The sequence below is a fragment of the Antedon mediterranea genome, chromosome 4 (assembly GCF_964355755.1).
Source record: "Antedon mediterranea chromosome 4, ecAntMedi1.1, whole genome shotgun sequence".
Lineage (NCBI taxonomy): Eukaryota > Metazoa > Echinodermata > Crinoidea > Comatulida > Antedonidae > Antedon > Antedon mediterranea.
The window spans coordinates 6,524,229-6,550,561 of NC_092673.1; the positions used below are offsets into that span (position 1 = coordinate 6,524,229).

General features: G+C 32.6%; 1 protein-coding gene across 3 annotated transcripts in view; it reads left to right on the plus strand.

Moving 5' to 3' along the window:
• The first annotated feature begins 2,300 nt into the window (after nt 1-2,300).
• Nucleotides 2,301-26,333, plus strand: part of LOC140046499 (endophilin-B1-like) — a 30,638-nt gene continuing 6,605 nt past the window's right edge. Inside the window, exons 1-6 of one of the 3 annotated variants that reach the window (XM_072091158.1) lie at nt 2,301-2,569; nt 14,891-15,032; nt 15,143-15,271; nt 17,904-18,037; nt 21,323-21,415; nt 23,907-23,933. In XM_072091158.1, coding sequence (XP_071947259.1) covers nt 2,510-2,569; nt 14,891-15,032; nt 15,143-15,271; nt 17,904-18,037; nt 21,323-21,415; nt 23,907-23,933 — 585 coding nt within the window. In that variant the 5' untranslated portion in view covers nt 2,301-2,509. Of the gene's footprint in view, nt 2,570-3,856; nt 4,017-14,890; nt 15,033-15,142; nt 15,272-17,903; nt 18,038-21,322; nt 21,416-23,906; nt 23,934-26,333 lie in introns of those variants that run through there. The other 2 variants (XM_072091156.1, XM_072091159.1) reach the window with 2 other exon arrangements.

A 26,333-nucleotide genomic window follows, 5' to 3' on the forward strand; every position in this document is an offset into this window, starting at 1 on the left:
ATATCGATACAATGTATCGCATTCCTCCAAGATAGGACTATACAAGAAATATTTTTTTTTACAAAAATGTCCGCTCGACTTTTTGACGTAACAGTTTTAATGAAATTAAATAATGATTTGTATTGATATAATAATAAATAATAATACAATGTGTATAGCGCTATACACATTGTAATGCTTAGGAAACAAGTAAGTTTTAAGACCTTTCTTAAATAAATCTATTGATTTTAGTGGCAGAGGGTTCCATAAACTTGCTCCAAATTTGGAGAAAGCAATGTCCCCTGAGACGAAATAATGATTTACTATAAATTAAGTTTATTTAAAAATCAGTAATAAATATTTTGTATAACGTAACTATTTGAAATTAACAAAGTCCTAAAAGAATTAAACTAAACTATAGTACTGTACATATTCCGGGATAGAGGCGTTACTCCTTAGATATGAGATACTTTCTTCAGAGAACTGTTGAAAAAAGCATGATACATTCGTAGGTTTGTTCTTTCCAGTCTCGTGAACGTGGGTTTACACACAAGGCTTTTTATTGGATTATTCTTTTCAGTATGCGATAAAGTGTAGGAGAATTCGTTGCCGAGTCGATTCTTAAATCTTGATTCACACTTGGACGCAACGCAAGGACGTAAAGCGCACCGTATCCCATTAAGCTTGGTTCCCACTAGAACGTAACGCAAGGACGTAAACGCAACGCAAGCGTTTTAACCAATGACAAGCGAAGTTATAGACAGTTAGCAATCACAAGCGAATAAGCCATCGCTTGTGATTGGACAATTCACTTGCGTTGCGTTACGTCCTTGTGTTGCGTCGCTAGTGGGAACCACGCTTTAGGGCGCATGGTGTAACGAAATTTAACCAATCATATGGATAGATTACCCGAACTGCCGCCCTCGCTTAAGTTGCGTCCAAGTGAGAACTTAAGCTTGGTTCCCACTAGGATGCAACGCAAGGACGTAAACGCAACGCAAGCGTGTTGACCAATAACAAGCAACAGTTCAAATAATCCATCGCATGCGATTGGTCAAATCACTTACGTTGCGTTACGTCTTTGCGTTGCGTCTCTAGTGGGAACCACGCTTTAAGACTTTTCCTCACTACTAGGATTTAAGCGCAACGCAATCGAATTGACAATGGTAAACCTTGGTTTCCACTAGGACTCAACGTAAGGACGTAGACGCAACACAATCGAGTTGACTTATGTCAAGTGACAGTTCAAATAATCCATCGCTTGTGATTGGTCAAATCCCTTACGTTGCGTTGTAGTGGAAACTAAGCAATAGAGACGGTTTCAATAATCTATAACTTGTGATTGGTCAAACCCCTACGTTGCGTCTACGTCATTACGTTGCGTCCTAGTGGGAACTATGCATTAAGCTTGGTTCCCACTAGCGACGCAACGCAAGGACGTAACGCAACGCAAGTAAATTGACCAATCACAAGCGATGGCTTATTCGCTTGAGATTGGTAAAGCGTGGTTCCCACTAGCGACGCAACGCAAGGACGTAACGCAACGCAAGTGAATTGACCAATCACAAGCGATGGCTTATTCGCTTGTGATTACTAACTGTCTATAACTTCGCTTGTCATTGGTCAAAACGCTTGCGTTGCGTTTACGTCCTTGCGTTACGTTCTAGTGGGAACCAAGCTTTACTGTCTATAAATTCGCTTGTCATTGGTTAAAACCCTTGCGTTGCGTTTACGTCCTTGCGTTACGTTCTAGTGGGAACCAAGCGTTAGAGACGGTTTCAATAATCTATGGCTTGTGATTGGTCAAATCCCTCACGGTGCGTCTTACGTCCTCAAGCGTGGTTCCCACTAGCGACGCAACACAAGGTTGATTGGTCAAATTACTTGCGTTGCGCTTACGTCCTTGCGTTTCGTCCTAGTGGGAATAATCTTTTATTTACTTTTTTTTTGTAAATCTCAGTTATCCACAGCACTATTGTTTTTTTTTAGATTTGCCTCAAAATTATTACAATGATATTAGCTTATTATTTGTTTATTAGACCTATATATAGGTTATTATTGTGAGGAAACCGTATGTATTTATGTTTATTTATTCTTACACACTGTAGAGAAAGACGTATGATTCATACTTCTAACCTCGGGCCGTATAATTTTGTTATTATACTAATAATACTGTGGTTTATATTGTTGTAAATTCAACTATCACAAACTCCATTATTGTTTCACACATCAGCTGTTCTGTTTCCCTTTAATTATAATCCCTGTTCTGTGAGTAAATAACTTCCTCGTTGTTGGATTATTATTAATGCATCGATCGTCAAATTGTGCTGGTATTACGTACATCATTATCTACTCTGTCCCATCCCAAAGTTGTAAACATCAGTGCCTGGACAATATTGATTATTATAACTAACTACGACGTGGAAGCAACATCAATTAAACACTGCTTTAACTCTCATCATTAAACGTTTATACATTGAGATACAACAGCTTTAGGCCCTGTCTCTTGATATAATAATTACTGTATATCATGGATGCTCTACGTGGATTTGCCTCGGATGCCGGTACTTTCCTAAACCGTACTAGACAGGTAGGCTTACTTCGATAGAATCCTGTTTTTATAGACATGCATGATTAAACGCAATAAACGTTTTGTATAATAGACCTACTATGGTTCGATATTTTTTCAGTTTGTCGACAAGAAAAACGATTTCACCAGGATACCGAAACACATCGTAGCACTTCAAAGCGGGCAAAAATGTTACGCGCGCGTAATAAAAATCATGTATAATTAGCAATATTTGAACGCGCGCGTAAAGTACATGCTTCATCAATTTAACATGAGAACTACAGTATTGCAATATAAAGCCCTAATAATTTTCTGTATCGCATACAAAAACAGTACCATATTGTGAACTTAAAGTCTATTATTATAATACGAATGATTCCGCCAGGTGAATATTTATACCATTATTTATATAAAATTGTTAGGTAATTAATATTTTTAAATCAAGTATTTATAGGCATAGATTCGTGTGATTCAGTAATGCATACCGGATCAAGATCTGATCATAATGATAATGATGGCATTCAACAACTCAATTATATAAAGAATGCCGACACATTGTTAGATTAAAAAAAAAAAGATGATAATGAACCATTGTGATGATTCCTGATCGTAATTTTTTTTAGTAATTATTAAAAAGATTAGACCTTGTCCACCCCACCCGCTAAATAACCCTAACATATGCGAACATAATGCTGCTCCGCCGTAGGCATGTCCATGGTATCAGAGTACAAACCCATCTCGTGGTCCGTATATATTGATCCACTGTAAATATTGGCCTAATGAATTTATAACTGGAAAAACATATGGCACACGCACTTGGTTTAATTGTTTTACAGAACGCCATTATTTCGATATTTAATAATTATTATTAGGACGTACAGTAGCCTAATTACCGTGTTTTTAGCGCACACGCAAAAGCATTTTTATTTGGAGAATTTGCTCAGTATTTCTTCTTCCTCAAAAATGTTCATAGGTATTTATTAAGCCAAAAGGAATACAAAATATGAAAAGATCAAACAACACTGTTGTGTAGTGTAGGCCTACTATAACTATTATAAGTTAATTAAACATAATCAAAAAGTACAATAATTAAGTACAGTAGATCAATGTACATCGTGTTTGTAATAATTAATTAGAATCTATTTAATTTTGTTTAGAATAAGGAAGTCACGCGTACTTTTATTTGTACAGAGTTAAAATCAATTCGGTCGATAGATCGAAACATGCTAAATTTGTGTGTGATAACTGTTTTGGTTGTCCGCCCTCTAATTTAAGAATCCGGAAACAATTCACAAGTGGCTGAGTTTTATCCTTCGATCAATCGTGTCGTCGATGATGTGTACATTTTTGCTTATTGCTAGGCCTGTGTAAATCAATAAATTCGATCATGTCGTCAATGGAAAAAGTCAATGAAAACATGAAGAAAATAGCTGGGCAAGCTGGGACTTTCTTCACCCGAGCAAAGCAGGTTAGCTTGAAATGATTTTAGGAAAATGACACTTGTTTTCTTTCGACTAATTAAAGGCTCAGTTGAAGAAGCCGGGTGGTGAAGTTCATTCGCCTTGTTGCCTGATCGGAGCGATTGACCCGTTTCGATACGGCCAGGTTTTACTAGGTTGGGCCTAGCCCAGAGCCTACTTGGTTGTGTGTTAGGCTGTCTAATTGCTTACCGGCATTTGCTTTTTGATGCTAATATAGTACTCTTAGGTGCCCGGGCCATACCTACACTCATACTCTAGCCTAACTAGCTCAGACAGAGGGCCACCAGCAGGCCGCAGAAATCGGTTTTCTACTGAACTGTAACTCTGATCTGAACTAAAAAGTGATGTCCTAGCTAGGCCTAGGAGTCTTTGATATATTTTTAATAGATTGTATCATGGATGTATAAATTAATAATTTATTTTTATTTTATACCTATTTATTTTACAAAATGAATAACTTAAGGCTAACACTCAGTAGCCTGGAATAGGAAAGAAGTTTTAATTATCATAATTGTTTATAGGTCACTCACCAGATGGTGTTTAATAATTAAAAAAATCTCAAGGTAAATTATAAATCCATGAATTAAATTACCTCTATACCTATTCATTTTACATTACAATCAATCCGCTTAGACATATACTGTACTTACAGTATTTTGTTTTAAAAAAATGTCAAAACTAAACTAGGTCACTAGTATACACTGTTATTACCCACATAATGTTTTCAATCCCTTGACAAACCTATAGGATATAAGTTAAAAGCTAATGATACATTGGAGACCACTACAAAATACCTAGAGTAACTAACTAGTCCTTGGTATACTCTGTAGATAGCTTTTATTATCAAACCATTGTCATCATCATCATCATCATCATCATTCCATCATAAAAGCATCTCTATGGATCTAAGCTTTAATATTATGGTACTTAAATCTATTTTTTATAAAGAGAAAATTTTATAATAAAGACATTTTTATGTATACAAATTCTAGCAATTTTGAAAATGTTTCTAAACACACACTTTTATACTGTACTTAATGCAGGGAGGTATACATTGTTTAAACTAAAGTAATGCACACTGATAATATTAAAAATGATAGTATTGCTAACTGATAATTCTAAACATCAGTTTTTAAAATCAAAATGTGTTGAAATGTGCGCGGTTAAATACTGTACTTCTTTACATTCAATTGGTCAATAGATACATCCTTTATTTAAAAAAAAATCCTTTTGCCTATTGTCTTAACATTTTAATATTCTCTTGTACACATCTTATTCGGTGTTGCATCATATTTGACAGCTTTGTCTTTATTCGACTGAGACACCTTTTTCTATAGTCCTCGACGCATAGAAAACTAAGTGTGAGGAAATCTCTAGCATTGTCATTTAAAACCTTGTGGCAAGTTCGTAGACATGCATTATCCTCATGAGTGTATCAATGTAAATAAAGGTTGAATAAATTAATAGGTTTAGCTATGGTCAGAGCATACTGTGGTACAGGCTTGTAATAATGAAATGGTGACATTTAACCTTCGGGGATTAACTCAGGAAAACAGTTTGTCATGTCAATAATGATGTTACTGAATAGGCGATGTTCAGTATAAAATTAATCTTTAAAAATATGATAGCAGACAATACAGTATTTCAGTATGCATTATGGTTGTCAGTGTACAATCAGTAGACATAGAAAGATAAAATACAGTAGCTGTGTAATTTACCGCTATTGTCAATTGGCTATACAGTAGTAGTACCACCTGTAAATCTTCTAATAGTAACTCACACTCTAATAGTAACCCCCTTCTAATACTGTAGTAACCCACCTTATAAGTCAATGTATAATACTGTAATAACCCATTACTCTTAGTAACCCATGGGGTCACAAAAACTTGATGCAGCCATATTTTGAAAATGAGGAGATAATACAAGTTGATCTTGAGGGAGGATTGAGTGTTTTTGAGTTGAGTAAAATAAAGTTAGAGTTCAACCAAATTTGTTTATTCGTACTGTTTTATTATTTTGCTATGTGTTGCTGACCGGAAAAGTTGGGGGTGGGTTACTAATTTCAGGTGCCTAATTTAAGATTAGTAATAGTAACCCCCATTCTAATAGTAACCCTAAAAAACAATCAAAGAATAATAGCCCAGGATACAATTGGGTGTTTCCATAAATAAAGGGGCCAAGGTGTGACATTAGGGTCAGAATTTCAAAGTGTGACATTCTAAGTCTAATAATCAATTCTAAATAGTACATCATGTACTTGAACTAAAAAAAAGAAGCAAAATACACATTAAATCTGTTGTCTCTATGTAACAGCATTTATATAGTATCAACATGCATAGCAAATTTCACGTGTAACGGAGACACCAAAATCACATTATCTACCCCTCTTATAAGTTATTATTAATAACCTAAAACTGTTTAAATTGGATTTTTAAATAGCTTTTGGGAACATCTTCAATGCAGAAAAATATTATTTAAATCACACCTTTTCAAATTTAAAAAATAGCTTATGAAATAATTATGCAAAGCCGTTAAAGTTGACTTAATTTCTATATAAAAGATTTGTAAAGTCACTGCTGTTTAAAAATTACATGTAAACAATACAGAAATGAACAGAATATACCTCAAGTATATACATTTACTAGCAACAAGTCAAATCAGGATCATACCTCCATGTGGAAATAAAACAATATGGTTCATGAAATATAAATGGAAGATTTCACGTGTAACGGAGACACCAAATGTTCACTTTAACTCGTCACAATGTTTTATGAAATGGTTTTGATATGCAGCCATTTTTAAAGTGTAACAAATGTGGTTACTACTGCATACAATTGATAAACTGGTAAAAATAGTATATCAAATACTATCTTTTAATCAATAAAACAATATAATTCATGCAATAAAAAATTGAAGTTTTCACGTGTAACAGAGACACCAAATAGTTCACTTAAATAAGTCAACAAGAACTACTACATTATTTTTAAAGTGTGACAACTGTAATTACTACTGCACACAACAAACTGCTAAAATATACTATTAAAGGAAAGGAACACCCTAATATCTTACCTAACTATTATAAAAGTAACCCTACCAACTTAATATTCAGCACAATTTATGTTTAAATCGGATTTGTAGTTTTCTAGTAAACAGGATTTTAAAGCTGTTTTCAAGACATTTGAAAATCGCCATCTTGTGCTCTTGGCAGCCTGTTTGTGACGTCAGATACGGCCGACGAAAATTTTAAGATTCGCGGTTGCATTCAGCGCTTCTATTGGCTAAGCGAATCCGCTAATATGATTGGCTAATAACGCGACATGCGGTCATGCAGGACGGCGATGACACGGTATGAGCATGCGCTGGCTTGGTAAACAAACCTTCGATCGATCTTTTCTTCTGCAAGCCAATTCGTAAATCTTTCAGCTATTGTTAATCTATTGTTACTTTTATTGCCTAGCTGTTTCAAACGGGATTTGGTAGGGGAATTAACTGGCAAACCTTCGAAACGGAGGCTGTTGGTTGACGATGCAGTGTCTACTTTATTTTCGTTCAACACGAGTTCTAGGCCTAGTAAGGCATACAGTACAGATACACTGGCCGAAAGTACACCATTCTTCGACGGCTTGTTATGCTCGAGAATGTTCTTCTTCTCTTCTTTTTTCCTCATCAGCACGACGCAAAACTAACTCTCTTTCTGTATATTCTGGTTCCAAATTTTTTGAATTATAAAAACTCCAAGCCATATTCCGAAAATATTAGGTATGTTAGGCTATTTAATTGATTTTATTTATGGTTATATCCCGCACTTCCATATTGAAATACTGTACTAAGACGATGGGCGCTTGGATTTGCTTGAATGCGTCCACCTAATCTGACGTCACATAATTGCTCTTAACCTGTCAAAATGGCGCTGTTCAATTTCCGATATTTTGTCGTTTAAAAGTCTAGTTTTTAACTAAATTGCTTACTATTGTACCTTGAACCATTGTAATCATGTTTTTATTACATTTATCTATAAGCACAGTGGCACATTTAGCCCAGGGTGTTCCTTTCCTTTAATAGTCATTTACAGTAAAATCATTGAGAATACATTTGGATATACTTCGCATTAACACTCTTGTTCAATCATTAAAACGTATAATCTATATAAATTTACGTGAGGGAAAAATTTGGTAAATCGCGCATTACTTCTAAAATGTTTACTCAATGGTATATAAAGTTGGTTCGTACTTTCAGTGCTGATTTTAACCACCTGATGTAACCCTGTTTAATAATTTAATTTCAGTTATGTAATTTTTTTTTACGCTGAAATTACTGTATATTCGAGAACCGTCTGTGGGCTGATGTTTCTTTGGTTGGTCTTTTTGTTGATGCGGCATCTCTATTTTTGGGGTTAAATGCAGTTCTCAATTGGAACGGTAACATTGTTGATAAACTGCTGATCTGTATAGATGAAAAAAATGACAATGAAACATTAGATTTGCCCATCTGGGTTAAATTTGATTCATCATCATATAGAAATATAAAGTATATAATTAAGTATTTTTAATATAAATTATACCAATTTAAATAAAAATAAATATATCTATTATTATTATAAAATATGTTAGGCCTACTATACTAAAGAAAGTGTTTTCTTATCTTATGTTGATGGATTATAATATTTATTATTATTAATTATAAAACAATAAATGAACACTGTATATATTTGTCTTTCTTGAGTTATGCTCATAAATTGATTTGACTAAAACTATTGCTTTCTTTTCAGATTATTAGTTTAAAATATTAATTTTATTCATCAAATATTTATTATTATCATTTTATTATTAATTATAATAAAATTAATATGTTACTGATAATTTTGTCTTAGTTATACTGGGTATAAATGTTTTTTACGTATTATTTTTAAATGTTGTAAAATGTCTGTTGACTTTATTTCTCATTCTTTTATAATTGTTTTTAAACCACATCGGGGAAAACAGTAGACTAGTTATAATGTTGAAGTCTATGGAATATATTTAAAACGAAGAGTAAATAAAGGTTCCCCATTAAACTAAGCGCGATCTCTTTGTAGGGAGCCGACGAAGCAAGCATGTGGGTTTTGGCCAACAAAATAAAGGTTCACCGAACCATGACCGAAATAATACCAGTCACCCAATTTGAGCACCGGGAGTCGCCGAGCCAGCAATCACGTTGGTTTTCAATAAAAATTAAAAAATAAAGGTCCATCAAACTGAACAGCTAAAAATAAACGCGATCTCAATTTGGAGGAGAATTTTATTAGCCAAGCACGTGGTGTTTCGGAAAACCCTATTAATAATCATCGTACATGGAGTATATACACTCTCGCTGTAGAAATACCGCCGGAGTCGCCGAGTCAGCTAAAAAATAAACGCGATCTCAATGTGGAGGAGAGCTCATTAGCCAAGCACGTGATATTTCGGAAAACCCTTAATAATTATCGTACAGACCTGTAGAAATACCAGTCACCCCTTTCAGCTTCGGAGTCGCCGAGCCAGCTAAAAATAAACTTATCGCAATGTGGAGCAGAGTTCATTGCCCAAGCACGTGGTAATACTATCCTATTACTATTAGGAGAACCTATTGTTCTTTGTTGTTTTGATTTGATTTCGTTCATAATAAATTGTTATCCACTATGGAACGCCTCCTCTGCCTTCAGTTCACATTTATCATGCAGTTCACACCAATCGTCATGCAGTACACACCAATGGTCATGCAGTACACACCAATCGTCATGCAGTACACACCAATCGTCATGCAGTACACACCAAACATCATGCAGTACACACCAATCGTCATGTAGTACACACCAATCGTCATGCAGTACACACCAATGGTCATGCAGTACACACCAATTGTCATGCAGTACACACCAATCGTCGTTCACATTTATCATGCAGTACACACCAATCGTCATGCAGTACACACCAATCGTCATGCAGTACACACCAAACATTATGCAGTACACACCAATTGTCATGCAGTACACACCAATCGTCATGCAGTACACACCAATCGTCATGCAGTCAAATATTGCGTAATTTATACCGCCACCTATCGACAAAATCGAATATCACGTGAGGTTTATTAGACGGCTGTAAAACTAAGACTATTTAAACTTCTTTTATGGAATTCAATAATTGCAATGGCCTCCTAGCCGCGCCTGTGTCTCGCATAATAAATTATTGTATATATAAAAAACAGAGCATTCACAGAGATGTGTAGCGGTTAAAATAAGTACAGTATGTCAAACATAAAAGAAATCTTAGAGTCGATGGCCTAGTTTTACAGCCGTCTAATAAACGTCACGTGATATTCGATTTTGTCGATAGGTGGCGGTATAAATTACGCAATATTTCACTGCATGACGATTGGTGTGTACTGCATGACGATTGGTGTGTACTGCATGACAATTGGTGTGTACTGCATGACCATTGGTGTGTACTGCATGATGTTTGGTGTGTACTGCATGACGATTGGTGTGTACTGCATGATGTTTGGTGTGTACTGCATGACGATTGGTGTGTACTGCATGACCATTGGTGTGTACTGCATGACGATTGGTGTGTACTGCATAACCATTGGTGTGTACTGCATGATAAATGTGAACGACGATTGGTGTGTACTGCATGACCATTGGTGTGTACTGCATGACCATTGGTGTGTACTGCATGACCATTGGTGTGTACTGCATGACGATTGGTGTGTACTGCATGATAAATGTGAACTGAAGGCAGAGGAGGCGTTCCATAATCCACAGCCTTGCGTTTATATTATATGTAATTGTTTTTATCAATTTAAATAAAGTTATTAATTATTATTAAATTTATAAAACCTTAGTATATCTTCCGTAGATTGTAATTGAAACAAGTTAAATATTCCCTACACATCAAGTGAAATCGCCCAAATATGATAGGCGCGCATACGCGACAACCAAGTTGCTTGGACTCGCTCACTATAGTGGAGGGTATTTTAAATGTATATTATAGTAAACATTTAATTCATATTTTATCTTGTCGAATAGCAACGTTAAATAAATAAACAAAATTATGTACTAATATTACACATTATTTTGTGTAATATGTTTTTTATTATAACTGAAATGAACCAAATACAATTCTTTTTTTTCCTACTGTAACAAATAGAATAGTCAAAAACGACGAATTTGTTTTTATTCTGAAAGTGGTTGTAAACTATGGACTTTTATCCCTATTTCTTGTGACAATAATTAAATAAATTTTTATTTTTCTGTGTCATATAGAAGCAATAACCAAATAGCAAACACATAATGTAAAATTTAAAGATTTTATGGTAACTAATTGCTAATTATTTGCAAAATACTACACCAGTATAAGGTCTAGTACACTACGTAACAAGACACGGCGTATCTTCTACGATGTTACGCTGTAACCTGCCTAGTGGAAAATGTTTTGCAATTTTGCTCATTAATTTGTTAAATATTAATCAATTATAGACATATCTGTTTATTGAGTATACATTATGAAGCTGCTATGAGATAAACAACATTCCTACCACATTAAAACAAATATCAACTATATAGTATCAACAAACTACCAACGTAACCGTGTCTCATTGTGTATACGACACCCAGTTTCTGACTACGATGTTGACGTTAGAGTACGAAGATAGTTTTGGCGTTTAATTTTCTTGTATTTTTCATTATAACCCACTATTTTCTAAATTCTAAAAACTAACAAAATAAAAATACACAAAACTTACATGCAATGAAGCGCGTAGAAGTTATTTACAACGTAACAGTTGAAACAACGTAACAGAGGGACACGAAAAGTCTCTACCGCTGTAACTCGAAATTAGCGCGGATCCTAGCGATGATTTTTTCGCCGAGACTTTAGTTCGCCTGCTTCTTGAATCACGTGACCTTCAACTTCAGAAATAGCTCTCGCGGCGTTTACCACCGATGGTCTATGAATAACTACGTAACGAATATACGAGACACGAAATGTTCTAAAAAAATAGTTTTTCGTCTGTAACTGACTAAATAAAATCGCCATTTTGTAGAACATTGTGTAAGGTAAATTTCAGTGATCTGTTGTAGTGAATGTAATTCGATTTTCGTCATTATAGTGGTACTTCTTGTGTCTGTTCACTAATAAAGATCGTACTAACAACGTAACAAAGTGAGACACGAAATGTTACGTTGTGATGCTGGACGTCGCGGACCGTTGTGTGGAAAACAAAAAATCGTGGGAAATTGTAATTAGCTTATATTTAACGTTGCTTTGTACTCTATTGTGATGATAAATAAATACAAAATAACTATTGCTGTAGTATATTTTTTAAACTCTGATGTCAGTGTATTTAAATGTCACACATATTTTAATAAAATGAGCTAGACACCACGATATATTTTTTTTAAAAATCGTTTTTTTTTGCAATTTTTTTTTTCCAACATGTAATAGTATTAACCCATATTATTGTTCTATCATATGATAAAATCATTTTTTAAATAACTATTACCAATTTAGAGTAAACAGCAAACTAACTATCACCAATACTAAAATACCCACTGGCCCCTTAATTTATGGAAACACCCAATTAGAAGATTTTAAAGGTACCAATATCTGCTGAGCCCAACCATTAATGACATACTGTACCATTTAAAGATGGATGAGTGCTACCCCAACCTTTAGCCCAAACATTAAAAGATGTGTTCATGCCTACAGTCATTTATATATATTTTTTTATTTACTGTACTGTAGTTTGAATGTTTGCTAACTTTTTATATTTTTAATATGTACTGAGAAATCTGAAATAAAGTTTAAAAATAACTATGGCGTTTTTGCAATCTGCATTTTTAATAGGTTTTTATTCAGTATTTAACATAAGGCCCATAAATAGTAGTATTAACAATGCTTTTTTGCAATTTGATGTATTTTTTTGTTGTAAAATAATAAATTATAAAACCGATGAACATAATTTAAATTTAGTGCACGAAATAAAAATTAAATCATGCTATTAAAAACAAAACGAATTTCCCTTTTATAAAGTGGACCAATAACATTTCTTGAATCTTTTTGAATCATATCATATCATCTCAATTTTGTAAACAAACAATTTTTGTACTGTATAGCTTTTCGATTATTTTTACTTTCTTGAAACATTATGACTTGTTGTTATTGATATAAATAAAAATTGAAATTTCACTATTTTCATGAATATGAATTTGTAACAAATTTATAGAAAATTGAATTCTTACTTTAAAACCATAATAAAATATGTTGATTTCAGAATGATAAACTGTACAGTGCATGTAGTACAAGACTTGTTTTATTAGTGTTAGTAAAATAGTTATAGTTTTTCCAATAAAAGAATACATACAGGAATAGGCTTGACAATAATTATTCCATATTATTTTGAGTATATTGATTTATAAATTATTTCATAATAATTTTTCCAAATTATTTCAAACAACCATACATTAATAATTTGTCTATGCATTAATAATTTTCCCATGACTATGTTTAAATTTACCATAAATAAATATTAAAGAGGAAATAATTGAGAGCCCTCGCAACTCATTAGTTCATCTAGGTTTAGTTTGCCTGGTAACTTTTGAATTTGATACTATTAGTATTATGTTCAGAAATATGTAATTTGAATGATTTTTTGTAATTTGTAATAACCACGTCACGTTTTACTTACTGAAGATTTGATACTATTAAGAACCAAAACACTATTGGCTATGTTCAGACAGGCAGATCTACAGAGTTTTAATGTTTTTTTGTATTGTAAAATTATGTCACATTTTATTTACTGAAGATTTGATACTATTATAAAGAACCAAAACACTAAGGCTATGTTCAGACAGGCACATCTACAGAGTTTTAATGTTTTCTTGTATTGTAAAATTATGTCACATTTTATTTACTGAAGATTTGATACTATTAAGAACCAAAACACTAAGGCTATGTTCAGACAGGCAGATCTACATAGTTTTAATGTTTTTTTGTATTGTAAAATTATGTCACATTTTATTTAATACTGAAGATTTGATACTATTATAAAGAACCAAAACACTAAGGCTATGTTCAGACAGGCAGATCTACAGAGTTTTAATGTTTTTTGTATTGTACAGTACTGTAAAAACATTTCATGTTTTGTTAAAACAATGTACAGTAATGTGTTCACATTGTGTAGTGATTGTTGTTACACAGAACAATAACATTCACTTTTTAAGAATAATCAATTATAATTAATTTATTGACACATACAGTAATGCCCCCCCCCCCCCCCCCCCCCGTTTGTACCTTCAATCCAAGGCCTAAAGTAGGAGAAATTATAAAAACAACCACCCAGACTGGAAAATGGGATTCAAGCTTACCACCTACTGTCTTGTACTGCACAGTACCACCCAGAAAATAGTACTATCCTATGTACAGTAAATCTTTACAGTACCACACAGACAAACAACTAGTACATAACCCTAGCACTGAATCTAACCCAATGGAGTAGTTGCCCTAAGTAATTTTCCTAGAAATAGGTAATATTTTTCCTACTTTAGAGGTCAATAAGATACTTGTCCATGGGGGTACTATAGTTATCCATGGGGTACAGTAGTTGTCCAAGATAGTTGTCGGAAGGGGATTATTCCAGGGGATAAGTTGTCCAGATACGGATAACTCAACATCATTCATTCTTATCTGCTGTATAGTATCTAGGTCGTCATATTTAACAAAAGGTTAACTAACTTATTGAACTACGATACCTACAGTACTGTACTATATCCCGTATATCAAGAGCTCCTTTAATATTACTTTGTGCATCAGCTTATTAAATTATATTGCCTTTTTTATTTCAGTACACTGAAGAAAAATTAGGCAGTGCTGAGAAGACGGAACTAGATGCACATTTTGAAAATCTACAGCAACGAGCTGATAGAACTAGAATATGGACCGAAAAAATTGTGGGCCGGACAGAAGCGGTTTTGCAACCCAACCCAAGTAAGTTTTTAGTAATTTGAATTAATTATTTAGAAAATGATAACAATAATAATAATAATAATAATAATAATAATAGTACGAGTATAAAACATTTTTTTTTATAATTGTAGATCTTCGTGTAGAAGACTTTTTCAACTCAAAGCTAGACAGACGACCAAAGGAAAGGGAAACGAATTATGAGCTTCTTGGAATGGCAATGATTGAATCCGGAAATGATCTTGGCCCAGGAACTCAGTATGGTATGTGTGTATTTATGAACGTTAATTAAAGGACAACTTTACTGGTAAACATTTGACAATGTATTTCAGAACAATTTTGCAAGATTTACTATTTTCCTGCACGCACTTTTAAAAAAATAATTTTTTTTTTTACAATTTGCTGTAAATTTCTGTGACCTCAGGTGTGCATATGAAAATAATCTACCCATTGAGTTTTTACATACAAGAGTAGAAGGTATCCGTCAATTGCTAATTTCATCTGTATGTAGGCTTAAATTAGCCAGTGTTTAGTCTGTTATTGAAAAAAAAAGACTCTTTATAATCCAGATAGGCTAAAGAAAGAAAAACAAATTTCAAAATTTAAATTTAAAAAATGATTTAATCAACTTGTTTTGATACATTCAGAAATTGGCTTCAAATTCAAAACAACTATTGTTTTTAAAGCCATCAGAAAGGATTTATAACAATCGAGGAATTAGCATAAAGCTAAACACAATAGTAACTACTTCCTGAGTTTTGATATGATATCAGTACTACCAGACATTTAGCTTACATTTCTTATCTACTTTATTACTCTTACATTTTCAAGTTGTGAACTCAGATGTAAACACTTTTCAACTACATGCTTCTCCCCTAAGGGTCACATACATCACAAGTGCAGCCAATAGAGGCACTCTCTCATCTGTCCACAACAGTGGCCGTGTGATGTGTGAACTAGTACACCCGGGTAACCCCTACGCATATCGAAATGTACTAGGTTCTTTAAAGTGCAGATGCAGCTCATTAATTTTGTATAACTGGACCTATATGGTTTATAGTCCTTATCTGAGAAGAAGGTTCTACCACCAGAACCAGGGAGCGAGTGAGTCTGATCCCTTGCCAATATTATGACTATGGATTTAGTTCCACTGTCAACTGCTTCACCACTCACTCATACCCATACAGTACTTGCATTCCACAGTTTAATTTGTTGTTAATAATATTTAATATTTTAGTATCACTTATCACAGCAATTAATATTGTTCATAAAATAAAAAATAAAAATCGGCTAATATGTTTCATGTCTTTTGACCAGGTCAGTAAAGCTTTTTAACTGATAGATTATTGACAATAATAATGCATACATTGTTAGCAAATTTATTATTCAAGAGCAGAGTCAGATTTTATTATTTACGCCTGACCAGCAAGAATAAATTATCGATGGCGTGACCTGAAATTTCATCCGGTTTTTGTTTGTCATCAATATTGCTTTAAATCTGTTTTTGTTACCATTAATTAATTTGTTTGTCAGGTTGAATAGGTAGTTTTTCAAACAATAAATCTATTGCTATAGGTAAAGTATGTATGTAATAGTTCAGGATAACATTCCGTACCATACAGATTTCAGCATAACAAATCAATCGCATTTTGATGTTATCACAGGATTTAATGAAAAGATATTATTTAACAGCTGTAAATAGTGCTAAAAGAAGTTTTTTTGTGGGTTATAATTTGATAAATTCAAAATGTATTGTTTCCCAAAAACAATTTATGAAATAAAAAGGTTAAATTCAACCAAAAGCCCATTAACTTCCTATCAATTGACTGTAGTGTTAAAAAATATATTTTCCCTAATCCTTTTCATCTTGTTTATTCAGCCTATATTAGGATTAGCTAATTAACATACTCATATTTAATGACATCCTCTACTGTATCTACTGGCCATTGTTATTGCATTGAATCAAGTTTGTAGTCACTCAATAATCAATACTTGTTTTAACACCAAATTTCACTCAATCAACTGCCTTTTGAATACACTATGAATTATTGTATAATAATTTAAGGGACCAACTCAGCAGTTCATTATTTTATAAAAAACTATTGAGATTAATATGATAATAATTAATTATTTAGAGGGGATTTCATATCAAGATGAGTGTTATCAGTTATCTTTGCTTGTCAAACTGTCTATAGTGGTAGTCATGTGTTATTGATTTTTACTACTGTCAATGAACATGCTAACTGTTTGATACACCGTCTATGTCAACATTTTTCCTTTAAACACTATGTGTACACCCTAACCCTTTCACCTGGGAGGTAACCTGCTTTCACATTGTCACTAAAAACCATGCACTTTCGCCTGGAGTGGAAGGAAGGTAAAATACTTCCTTGCTTTCATATTGACACTAAAGACCACGCATCAACCTTGCCTAGACACCATGTGCATCTACCTAAACACCATTTATGCCACATTTGCGTAGATGCCATGTTGTTGCTTTATCTATACACTATGTGTACACCTTTGACACTTTCGCCTGGAGTGGAAGGAAGGTAAAATACTTCCTTGCTTTCATATTGACACTAAAGACCATGCATCAACCTTGCCTAGACACCATGTGCATCTACCTAAACACCATTTATGTCACATTTGCCTAGATGCCATGTTGTTCCTTTATTTAAACACCATGTACTGTATGCATAGCAGCATGTGTTCTATAATAAACCTTTTCTATATAATGTGTGAGTTTTGTACACCTTGTGTTACTGTTAGTTACAACCTATTCCAATGTTCCACAAGAAAAGTAATATGGGCACCCACACAAATAAAATCCTGCGTCGGCCCTGTATTGATAGCATATTATAACTTTTATTTCATTTTTATTTTGTGTATTAGGAGCATCACTGGTGAAGTGTGGTACAACACAGAAGAAGCTAGGCCAATTAGAAAAGGATTTAGTACAGACTTCTATTACAAATTATATGGCACCACTCAGAAACTTCCTGGAGACGGATATGAAGACAATTCTGGTATGTACAGACAGTATTAATTTATTGCTCAATCATTAGGAATCTTTATTTAATTGAGGGGAGTTAATATAATTCCTCATCATCATATAATTATTAAAAATTGTCCTAGATAGAATATAATCGGAGCAAACTAATGGTTTGATTTTTTTTGTTCAACTATGTGCAATCTACTTTATGATAATGTAATCTGAATATGTTTGAGGCTTCTTTTAACAAGAAAGGTTTAGCAACGCTTATAAAAAAGAATAAAGATCTTTAAGGTAAGTTTGGAGAACAGATTTAAACTGTCCAAATGTTAAATGAATTTTTACCATAAGGTTGTGCATTCCAAAGTAAAGGTGCTGTAATAGTTGGAATATGCCAAGTTTGTTTTCATGTCATATTGAGAATTCTACCATAACTAACTTAATGTACTTTTACTGAATACTACTTAACATAGATATCCTACAGTATTAAACAAAAGGAAACAACAATTAAAACATTCGTGTACAAATGGTCGTATCAGATACCGTTACATAGGCAGTTTAATTACTGTCGTCTGTAATTTGATACATACTACTTGACTTGGCGGGATAAAAATGTTCAAAAAAATAAATTGTTATTAAGAGTCAATAATTGTATTTATTTTCATGCTTTCTTGCTATAGAAATAATGAAAAGTCGTGGTTGAATGTTCTCATTCTTATCATAATGAATGGTCAATTTAAAATTAAACAAAACTATTTTTAATTCATATGAAAATGAAGCTAATGCAGCAGTGACACAACACCATAAAACAAAACTCATACCAAAAGAAAAGAAATAAAATAAAAACCCAATTTAAATACCAAAATAAACTGCAACAATTGTGATTTTTTTATGATTTTCCCCCAAACTTAAATTACTTTGAAACTACTGTAGAAATAATTATGTTTGTCATTTAATAGGAGAAAAGAGTACAGTACTTCTAGAGTTTAATTCTGCATTTATTTACACTAAGCTATACACACAATTGAAATGGCTCAATTTAATTTAAATTAGACATTGTAACTTTATTATTCCGCCTTTATTATTAGAATTGCTCCATAATTTGAAATTTAAATGTAAACATTGTCAGAACGTTTCTTGGAGATCGTTAGTACTTATCTTAGAACATGTTGCAGTAGCTAGGACTATAGCAATTTTCTCTTTAGCAATTAATTGTTCTGTCTAAATTGCAATTAAATAGCCATATAGTATAATGATATTACGTTCAATATTACATTTATTTATCAATGTATATAAATGCAGATGTTTCAGACATTTAGAAACATTGAGAGAGAACATAATAATAATAATAATAATAATAGTTCATTCTTATATAGCGCATATAAGCAAGCTCTCAATGCTTAACATTTAATTACCCCAGTCATTTTTTTGGATCAAACACGTATGGATATATACTTCCATAATGCAGCTAGTAATCAGCGCAAAGTTGTGTCTTGATCTAAACCGGGTACCCATATACACCTGGGTGAAGAGAGGCAAACGTAAGTAAGTATCTTGCCTACGGATACAAGCAATGCGGCGAGAGTTGGATTCGAACCTCAGTCTCACAAACAGTAGTCCAACGTCCAACACACTGCGCCACACGCCCTCACATAAACAGATTAGATTATCTTGTCGTGTTAAGTTAGTCCCTAGAAAAAAGAAACGAAAGAGACATGTTTTAATTTATATATTTGTTACAACATTCTAGTTGTAGCCTAATCTTACCATTTGATTGGTGAACCTTGTATCGCATGCCATGCATTATTTTCTTCCATTTCAATGACTATTGCACACTTTAGCATTTTAACAAAATATTTGAAAATTGTTGCTGATTATTTTGATAATACAATTTTACTCAGTGATTTATAAAAGGGATAATGATTTGTTTGAGGAGGAGATTATATTTTTATTTGAACCGACACTCCTATCAACTCAGTTTTGAATAGAGCAGTCAATCTTTCAACTCGTGTAAATATTCTTCCTGTTTTCCAATATATAAACATTTTTTATTCTTAATGAAATCTAATCGCAAAGAGATTATGTTTCCTTGGTTATCTGATGTTGCAATCAATTAAAATATGATGAATATATCTTCTTCTATTCCCTACAGGATTGTTATCATTTTATCTGGGCAAGTTTTTTATTGGTGTAGGATTGTTATATTGTAAGAATTTATTGTCAGTAATTTAAATAGGTTTGCATTCATACAGTACTCTTTAAATTTCCTGTCTCTTCCTCACAGGATTGCAATCATTTTAAATTGGTGTAGGATTGTTATACTGTACACTCTTATAATTTTCCGGGGTGCTATCACAACTTGATTTGGGAGAATATTTCAGGAGTTGAAAGATTGACGGTTATATTTACTAGGGCGGAGCTGAGTTAAATATAACAGTCAATTGGCATAGTTGACTGGGCTATTTTGAGAAGGTTACTGTATGATCAGCAGATATAGCTCCTCAAACGTTTATATGACAATGTGGAATTTTTATTCATACAATACTGTAGAATTGTGAAGTCTTTAAGATTCAAGATTTAATTGCAGACCATTGATAAAGTTAAGGGTATATAGTGGTGTGTGTGTGTGCTCAAGAAAGCAGAACGAAAATGGATAGTATTACACTAAGTAGAATTACAGTATAATGTGATTGTGACTTCCTTCATCGATAAATAGGACATTTTACAGTGTGTTTAATATACATGTACAGTAGCAAAATATAGATCTGAGCTTGCATTTTACTTATCAAATATTAAATTAAACTATAATAAAGTTTTAAATCAATATCTTTCGGTCATAATAATAGTGTCTACATGTCTGTACCATTCCCTATCTTTCGGTCATAATAATAGTGTCTACATGTCTGTACCATTCCCTATCTTTTGGTCATAATAATAGTGTCTACATGTCTGTACCATTCCCGCAGACGACACGATGAACTAGTAATTTATTTTACTTTGCCATCCCATTCTTAAACGTGACTAATCTGTTACATTTATATTGCATTATTTATGCCTTTGATATTTAAGTAAAAGCTATTTACAATAATGTACTGTAATATAATAAATCATTTTAACTTTGAATTTCTATCAAAACAGGATAACTAAAGCTGTATTTAATTCCAACCCTTTTAAAATTCAGATATAAACTCTAAGATGGCTGTATCTCTTACTCAGTTTTTACTACACTAAGTACTTTATGTACAGTATGTACATTTTAGCACCAATATAGTTTTATTGACATATCGTTCACATATTGTGTGTCGTTTTTATGTTTCAGAAAGAAAAGAAAATTCTAGAAACAAAAAGGCTTGACCTGGATGCGTGTAAGAGTAAAGTGCGGAAAGCTAAATCCGCAGAAGGTCAAAGAACGGTAGGTACAAACAATATTTGAGAAATTCTAAATCTGTGTATAATGTTGTATTCATAGTTTTTTACTGCTTTTTTATTAGCTTCTCTCCATTGTTTCCAAATAAGTAATATGTAGAAAAATATTTTATTTAATAATTGTATTTTGCATGTTTCTTCCCTCCCCCCCCCCCTTCTTTAATATACCCAATCATGGCCAAAACATTTACAAAAAAGAAAACCTTTTTAGGCCTGCTCATCTTAATTAAATAATCTTTAATAAAAGAAATGAATTGAAGTCAACAGTATGAAAAATATTAATATCATATCAATATTTATATGAAAATATAGATGATATTGAGAATTGTTATCAATTGTCTTTTTATTTATTTTTTTTTTGTTTTTTGTGGGATGAATACATGATAATTAGCAATTAAATTCTAGAAACTTGGTATGGTGTACTGTGGTTTTTACTCCACATAGAATATGCATGTCTATCTTTGGTAAAAAGAATGACCCATTATTTAAACTTTTTATATCGTCTGAGTTTCCTTAATTTACCTACCAATATTTTGATAATGCCATCATCCTTATTTTATGGTGTTGTTCATGACATTGACTAACAGATGTCATGTGAATAGTGGTTTGGAATTGTACACTCATGACATTGTAGTATCATGTGATCACATTTGTTGTAAACAACAATGACATACCGTAATTCTAGGGATTCTCATTTTTCCAGATTTCAATCAATCTTATGCCACGTTTACACAAAACATTTGCTTGCATTTTTTTTTTCTTTTTTTTTTTTCATCATAGATAGACATACAGTACTATTACTGATAGCTCTGTCTACACTATCAAAGTAGTTTGACAAAAAGTGTTATGTTCCCAAATATGGTAGTGATATGCTCAAATATGGTAGTGATATGCTCAAATATGGTAGTGATATGACATCATGTTCATATACAATATGAGCAATTTTCACATACAAATTGATAGTCCAGACAGAGCTTTAGGGGTGGGGGGGGGGGGGGGATGGGGAGTGGGAACATTCCTGTAGACCAGGGGGAAATATAATTTAACACTAGAAATAATGCCTGTTTATTCAGGTAACTTTGTTGGACCCCGAAGGTGTCTACTTATATGACTGGTGCAACTTCATTTATACATTGGTACATTTTTATTAATCATATAATTTTTTTTAACCATCATGGTCAGCATCAACATCATGCCTTAATAATGTTTAGATATTTATTTGATTTGTTATGAAAAACATTTATTTCATTTCAAATACAGTACTGTACAGTATCAATCATTCAAAAGGTCATAGACGTGTACTTCGGTAAAATGAAGATCAAATTATTTGAGAAATTACAGTTAGTGTGCATCATTTGCGATATAGTGTATAGAGATATGGGAACTTATTTAATACAGTTTTGACCTACTTTATAAATCCTAAACACCATGCTTATACTTGTATAATGCTGAGAATTGTGAAAAGTGTAATTTATGGATAGTGAGGGAATTATGAATTATAGTTATTTGACTGTTAGTGTAGTGTAAAGTGTTATGGCAGCTTATGGGATAGTTTGTGATCCTCATTGTCAAGTATAGAGGCAGAGATACAGCTAGAGTGGGTATACAAAATATCCATACAGTAGGTGTCTTGGATGGGTGCTATGTTGAAATTGGTGGGAGGAACTTTCTTTCAGTACATCTTATCTATCATTACAAACTTGTTTAGTATAAATTATTACAACAATATACGTACAGTATTATTATATTTTTTAATCACCCTTTTGCTTGATACTAGATCATATATCAAAGATAATCATTACAATCTTTAATAAAGAATTCTTTTTATTAAGAATTAAACATAAATATCTGGTATCTTCTTTTCGATTTTTAAAATTTAATCAGCCTTGCACTGGGTGACCATCATTGCACTGGGTGACCATAATTGCACTCATTATTTCTATTGTCATTTATATTGTCACCATCTATTTTTACCATTATCCTCATTATTATCATCATTTCCTTCTATTGTCACCATATTTTTTTAATTATTATTATGGTTATTGTTACCATAGTATATCCATTATTGTCAAAAAGAGGATGCCTTATTTCCATCATTGCTCTTATTGTCACAAAGTGTGACCATTCTCATCAGTCCTCATTGCCCTCATCACCATTGCCCTTATTTTCACCATTGCCCTCATTGCTACAATTACCATCATTGTTATCCCTTATTGTGACCATACCCGTTACCCACCATTGCCTTCATTGTCACCAACTCCCATTGTTGCCATTACTTTTATTGTCACCATTATCCACATCACCATGTCATTGTCAAGATTGCCCTTCAACATCACCACCAATCCTGGTTTGTATGCAGCTTAGAATACTGTGGTAAATTGTAGTATTATGAATAGTATGAATTTTATCATTTTTTTCAAAATATAAAATTAATCTACATTTAATTGAAATAAAATCTAATTTCATTGTGTCTTTAGCCTAACAATGAGGATTTGATTTATAATGTAAGTGGCATACAATTTTTATGTTTATTTTAAAAAACTTTTTATTTTTTAATTTCAAGTATATTTTTAATATTGTTTAATTCTTCTATGTACAGTATTCTAACCTTTTTATTGATATCTATTGGTTATTTAATTTGTTTGTATAATAACTACAACTACAGTAGTTTAACAGTATCTTCATGTGATTTCAGTATTATGTGTTGTTTATATCAGAACCGCTTTATACAGTTTATTCATTTTTGGTATTCAACTGTGAAAACTATTATTGTTCACAACAATTAACTTTTGACCATCGACTTTAAAACCATGTTATGGTTTCATGTAGTGGATTGCTACAGTAGTGAAAACATTTTTAGCACATGGCTATTATTTCAGTTAGGATTTGGAACCATAGAATTTGGAGGGCGAATGTACAGTATTGTACTTCTATTTCATTCTTTAGTTGAGTACTGTTGCTGTAAAATGTGTTTATTATTATAGATGTTTTGTACCCGTATGTACAGTATTCTGTGATGATTTCTTTTTGTTTTTTTACATTTTTGTTTTTTTAGTGTTTTTAATATGAATGCATATTTTGTTGTTGTGTGTCTGACTGATTATCTGTATAGTTATTACCATTTGAAAATAATATAGTAACTGTAACTTTGTTTCAGTTTCAAAATTCTGTAATATACCTCCTCCTTCAAAAATTAAAGATGTATTGTCCCTCAAAAACATGAAAAATGAAGATTAATTAAATCAGACTTATTTTGTAGTTTTAATAAAGTTAATACTTCAATAGAAACAAAAACGAAAAAAAAATCACGTTTTCACATAAAATGACAAAATAAATGTTAAAATTCAACCAAAAATCCATTGGCTGGCAGCCAATTTGACCATTTTTTGCTTTAAATTACATTTTATCAGGTAAATACATTTTTTTCGATCCAATTTTAGGTCAATAAAGGTGGATAACTATTACGTTACAAATAAAATGCAATATTCAACAAAAATGTTTTCAAGAATTATTTTTTCAGGGGGACAATACATCTTTAAACATTAACAATCAATAGCATTAACTTGAACAAAATATTTTTAGATAGATATTTTGCATTACTGTGTTTTCTGTTGTAATTTATTCATATTTTAGAGACAGTAATGTAGTTGAATGCATTAATGTAGTTGTTATTGTGACTTTGATTAATGGCTCAATATTGTCTGTCTGATTGTTCAATTTGATAAGTCAGTATTTTGCTAGAATGTAATTATTAATGGTGATTGCTTTTTGTATATTAATATGACTATGACTACTGTATATGATGAGTAATGTATTGTTGACAGTGTCAGTCACATTCACGGTTGAACTTTGATACTGGTTGAATTGGTTTTTGTGAGTGGATGTTACCCAAGGATCCTTAATAATTAATTGAGCCCTAGACCAGGCCTTTAAGCACGACCCTGGACCACAACCCCACTTGTCAGAGCCTACCTGCAGCCATCATTGTCATTCGGTACAACCATCATTGTAGCCATATTGTCATATGTTTTAATTTAATACAGAACTACCATAATTGACAACCACCGCCATTGTCATGTACATTGTATCACGTAAAACAAAGTGCTCGTATTCTGCCACCACCATTGTCATCACCATTGTCATTATACACAGTATAACCACCATCATTGTCATCTGCCACCATTGTCATCTTCCACCATTGTCATCTCCATTGTCATTATACACAGTACAACCACCATCATTGTCATCTGCCACCATTGTCATCTGCCACCATTGTCATCTGCCACCATTGTCATCTGCCACCATTGTCATCTTCCACCATTGTCATCTCCATTGTCATTATACACAGTACAACCACCATCATTGTCATCTGCCACCATTGTCATCTGCCACCATTGTCATCTGCCACCATTGTCATCGCCATTGTCATACTCACGTACGTACCAGCATTGTCAATCATCTACCACCATTGTCATAGTTACACACATTATGAAGTACAACCACCACCTTGATCACTATACAGTATATAACCATAATTTTCATCATTATAATTGGTTTTATTTTTTGTTGACAATGACAATATTGCATCATACTGTAGTGCAGGACATAATGTCCGGGATCTTCCTCTTCTATTTTTTTCGATCGTGTCATATTACTTTTAATTGTAATGGATTCTTTCTCCTTGACCAGATCTCAACCTTTTTTTGTATATACAAAGGTACATGAATGCATTTGACATTTGTACAAGTTCATTTTGTTTATAAACTGAAATCCAAGTTAATTAAGTTTGTTTACAGTATATCATGGAAAGAATACAATCTACTATTGTGTCTCTAGAATTTATTTCCACAGATTAGTACTGTGCTATAAATAATACAGGCTGAGGTTTTGTATACAAGAATTTG